General features: G+C 44.6%; 1 protein-coding gene across 1 annotated transcript; it reads left to right on the top strand.

The window, feature by feature from the left end:
- The first annotated feature begins 661 nt into the window (after positions 1 to 661).
- Positions 662 to 2,358, top strand: Hacd3l1 (3-hydroxyacyl-CoA dehydratase 3 like 1). The gene is made up of 2 exons (XM_063280555.1): positions 662 to 807; positions 1,911 to 2,358. Exons 1-2 carry the CDS (start codon positions 662 to 664, stop codon positions 2,341 to 2,343), a joined length of 579 nt encoding a protein of 192 aa, XP_063136625.1. The 3' UTR covers positions 2,344 to 2,358.
- The last annotated feature ends 2,868 nt before the right edge of the window (positions 2,359 to 5,226 follow it).

Genomic DNA, 5,226 nt, shown 5'->3' with positions numbered 1-5,226 from the left:
GATGTCAAGACAAGAGTCTGATCGAGGCAACAAATTCTATTTTTTTTCCACAACTGAATTTATACCATAGCAGGAGTAACAGAGAGAGGGGGGAAGTGGGAAACATCTACACAAGCCAAGGACACTGGCTCCTGAGGTCAGGCTGACATCAACAGGATGTTGGTTTCTCAGAAAGGTCACAAGTTTGTCATTTCATTAGTCAGCAGGATGTTGGTTTCTCAGAAAGGTCACAAGTTTGTCATATCGTTAGGCATCCTGACCACCAGATTTGAATTAGTCTTCTGCAGCTGGCTGGGGATTTTCCATAAACCCAGACATACTTAAATTTAACTATAATATTAGCATCAATAATGGAGGGGTTTAAGGGCATTGCTCCCAACAAACAAGTAAACCATCTGTATCATAAGAACTTCAAATCCCTGGAAAAAGAAATTGAAGAAATCTCAGATGGTAGAAACATCTCTGATGCTCATGGATTGGTAGTATTATCATAGTGAAAATGGCCATCTTACCAAAAGTAATCTACAGATTCAATGTGATAACCATCAAGACTCCAACAGAGTTCTTCACAGACTTTGAAAGAGCAATTCTCCCACTTCTGGCTGGTCCTTTCTACTGGAACAGACTGCTAGCTAGTCTGCTTCCCTGAAGATACCACATCATGAAGCATCCCAGGAGATCTGTTGCACTCAGAGCATTTGGTAAGAACCCTTCCAAGTTCCACAGCTGCCACTGGAAGTCCAATGGACTGGGGACCCATTACTACCCCAAACTCCCGCCTGTTGAATTGCAGTCCTCTTCTACCTGGTACTTTCTGCTAGCACATACTGCAAGCTAGTCTGCTCTCATGAAGACACCACATCCTGAGACACCCCAAGAGGACTACCACACACAGGGTAACTGACACCACTACCTGACAGCATCCCAGGAGATCCAATGCACACAGGACAACTGAGCAGCTGAATGCAAGCTTGTTTCCTCCCCTGAAGACACCACAGCTTGAAGAAATCCCAGCAGTTCCTCTGTACTTAAGGCAACTAGTCAACTTACAGCAGAGTCTAGTAGAACTCCTGGGGGCTCTGTGACATTCAGGACACTGAGTCAACAGACTGAAAGCCTCCTTTGAGTTCTGCTCCACAAAGGAAGGCAGAAACTACAGTCCACAGGCCCCACTGGAGAACAGTTTCAACACAGAACAATAGCTTGACTGCTCCTCTGAAGACCTAACAGTCTGAAGAGCTTCCAGGAGATCTACTGCAGCCAGGTCAACAGTTTAGCAGCTTCTCTGCCTCTCTGAAGATCCTCCAATTGGAAGATCCCACAAAGAGGTCAGCTACAGCCAGGGCCACATGCCTACCAGGAGAATTGAAGCAACCCAGGGACAAAAGAGGCACACTGCAGACAGTCACACAGACTGGAAAATACCAGGGATAACCAGATGGTGAAAGGCAAGTACAAGACCATAAGCAACAGAAGCCAATTTAAATGGCCATCATCAGAACCCAGTTCTCCCACCAAGGAAAGTCCTGGATACACCAACATACCTGAAAATCAGGAAGCTGGCCTAAAATCCTATCTCATGAAGATAATAGAATCCTTTAAGGACAATATAAATGACTTACTGAAATAAATACAGGAAAAAAGAGGTAAACAGGTAGAAGCCCTTAAAGAGGAAACAAATAAATACCTTAAAGTAATATAGGAAAACACAATCAAACAGGGGAAGGAACTGAATGAAGTGGACTAGACCTAAAAATGTAAGTAGAAACAATAACGAAAAAAAGGGGCAAATGAGGAAATGAAAAATCTAAGAAATAGGTCAGGAATTACAGAAGTAAATATCACTAACAGAATACACGAGATAGAAAAGAGAATCGCTCACCTTTTTGCTGCTGTTGTACTGGGGGTAGCAGGCCGTATGAAGCTCAGGGACACAGTGCCAAAGGAGAAAATGTCTATGAATTTCACCTGGAGTTCTTAGACCTCGTGAAGCCAGAGCCGGCATACAGGCTGACCCAGAGGCAGGTGAACATCACAGTCCAGAAGAAGGGGAGTCATTGGTGGGAGAGGCTCACCAAGCAGGAGAAGCGCCCACTGTTTTTGGCCCCTGACTTTGATCGCTGGCTGGATGAATCTGATGCAGAAATGGAGCTGAGAGCCAAGGAGGAAGAACGCCTAAATAAACTCAGACTAGAAAGCGAAGGCTCCCCTGAAACTCTTACCAACTTGAAGAAAGGGTACCTTTTCATGTATAACCTCGTGCAGCTCCTGGGCTTCTCCTGGATCTTTGTCAACATCACAGTGCGGTTCTTTATTTTGGGAAAAGATCCTGCTGGAGGCTGACCGGAGCAGGCCCAGCACTTTCACTTTGCGGATGTGACACATGGCATTGAGTTACTAACTCCTCATGTGTCTTCATCAGTGAGGAATTTCTGGGGAAGAGCCACTAGGGTGGTTTTGTGGAGCATTTAGAAAGCTAACAGTAGCATAAACAACAGTTAGGAGGCTAAAATTAATGTATAGCTTGTTTCTCCTGTTTGATCATAGCAGCTTGTAAACAAGCACTCTCAAAAAGATTAGAGAGAATAGAGTTTCCAGTGGTCTGAGTTAGGTCAATTGACTGTTCAGTTTCTTTTGCAAAGTAGGTATGGGGAAAATAAAATTATAATAGAAAATGCAAAAAAAAGAAAAGAAAAGAGAATCGCAGGTGTAGAAGATACCATAAGAAGACAAATAACCCTATTAAAAAATGGGGTTCAGAGCTAAACAAAGAATTCACAGCTGAGGAATGCCAAATGGCTGAGAAACACCTAAAGAAATGTTCAACATCTTTAGTCATAAGGGAAATGCAAATCAAAACAACCCTGAGATTTCACCTCACACCAGTGAGAATGGCTAAGATCAAAAACAGAGGTGACAGCAGATGCTGGCGAGGATGTGGAGAAAGAGGAACACTGCTCCATTGTTCGTGGGGTTGCAGACTGATACAACCATTCTGGAAATCAGTCTGGAGGTTCCTCAGAAAATTGGACATTGAACTGCCTGAGGATCCAGCTATACCTCTCTTGGGCATATACCCAAAAATGCCCCAACATATAAAAAAGACATGTGATCCACTATGTTCATTGCAGCCTTACTTATAATAGCCAGAAGCTGGAAAGAACCCAGATGCCCTTCAACAGAGGAATGGATACAGAAAATGTGGTACATCTACACAATGGAATATTACTCAGCTATCAAAAACAATGACTTTATGAAATTCGTAGGCAAATGGTTGGAACTGGAAAATATCATCCTGAGTGAGGTAACTCAATCACAGAAAGACATACATGGTATGCACTCATTGATAAGTGGCTATTAGCCCAAATGCTTGAATTACCCTATATGCCTAGAACAAATGAAACTCAAGACGGATGATCAAAATGTGAATGCTTCACTCCTTTAAAAGGGGAACAAGAATACCCTTGGCAGGGAAGAGAGAGGCAAAGATTAAAACAGAGACTGAAGAAACACCTTCAGAGCCTGCCCACATGTGGCCCATACATATACAGCCACCCAATTAGACAAGATGGATGAAGCAAAGAAGTGTAGGCTGACAGGAGCCGGATGTAGATCACTCCTGAGAGACACAGCCAGAATACGGCAAATACAGAGGCGAATGCCAGCAGCAAACCACTGAACTGAGAATAGGACCCCCGTTGAAGGAAGACCCCATATGTACAACAATGCCAAGCAACCAGAGCTTCCAGGGACTAAGCCACTACCTAAAGACTATACATGGACTGACCCTGGACTCTGACCTCACAGGTAGCAGTGAATATCCTAGTAAGAGCACCAGTGGAAGGGGAAGCCCTGGGTCCTGCTAAGACTGAACCCCCAGTGAACTAGACTGTTGTGGGGAGGGCGGCAATGGGGGGAGAGTGGGGAGGGGAACACCCATAAGGAAGGGGATGGGGGAGGGGGATGTTTGCCCGGAAACCGGGAAAGGGAATAACACTGGAAATGTATATAAGAAATACTCAAGTTAATAAAAAAAAAAAAAGTAAAAAAAAAAGTTAAAAAAAAAAGAGAGAGATAGAGACAACTGCCAAAGAAAATTCAAAACATAAAAATCTTAAGCGAAAAATCCAGGAAATTTAGGGTACAATGAAAAGACCAAATCTAAGAACAATTGGAACAGAGGAGAACCTAAATTCCCAGCTGAAAATGTCTTCAACAAAATCATAGAGGAAGCTCTGTACCTAAATCCTGTGGGGGAGAGAGCTGGACTCTCAGAAGTTCGGAAAATCCTGAGAACTCAGAGGAGACAACTACTTTTGCTCATTCCAGGCCCAAGAGGACCCCCCCCAGTGCCCTATGTGCCCTCTGGGCACAGGAATCTAGAAGTATTCAGGGGCAGGAACACTCTGGATTCTACCTGCACCCAGAGCTGAAAGCCAGTTGCCAGGAGCTCAGAGACACCCCAGAACAGAGTAAGACCAACTCTTCCACTCCAAGCAACCTGCCTGGTGGCTGTAGGACACACAAATTCAGGAGCAGTCTAGAACAGGCCACTTCTGTTTTCAGCCTGGCCCCAGAGCTGAAACAGTCCCACAGCTCTCTGTACCCAAATCCTGTGGGGAAGAGACATGGACTCTCAGAAGTGCTGACAATCCTGAGAGCTCAAAGGAGACAACTACTTCTGCTCACATTCCTGGCCCAAGAGGAACCCTCCTTGTGCACTTTGTGCCTTCTGAACACAGGAACCTAGGGCGAGTCAGGGGTAGGATGCTTCCAATGTCTGCTTACACCCAGAGTTGAAAGCCAGTCAACAGGAGTGCTGACACATCTGAGAGCAGAGGTAAGACCAAATCTTCTGCTCCAAGCAACCTACCTGGGTAGCCTCAGGACACACAAACCCAGGATCAGTCTGGGAAAGAACCCTTCCAGTTTTTACATGCACCCGAAACTGACCCTGTACCACAGCTCTCTGTACCCACATAAGGCTGAAAGAAAGCAGGTCAGTCAGAGTGCTGATACACAGGCTTACAGGAGGGACAAGCCACTATCAGAGACAGCAAGACAAGCTAAAAACAGAGACAACCTAATGACAAGAGGCAAGCACAGGACCTTAAGCAACAGAAACCAAGACTACTTGGCATCATCAGAGCCCAGTTCTCACACCAAAGCAAATAATGGATATACCAACACATAGAGAAAAAAATTGATTTAAAATCATATCTCATT

This window comes from Rattus norvegicus, chromosome X (genome assembly GCF_036323735.1).
Source record: "Rattus norvegicus strain BN/NHsdMcwi chromosome X, GRCr8, whole genome shotgun sequence".
NCBI lineage: Eukaryota > Metazoa > Chordata > Mammalia > Rodentia > Muridae > Rattus > Rattus norvegicus.
This window is presented reverse-complemented; position numbering and strand designations above follow the sequence as displayed.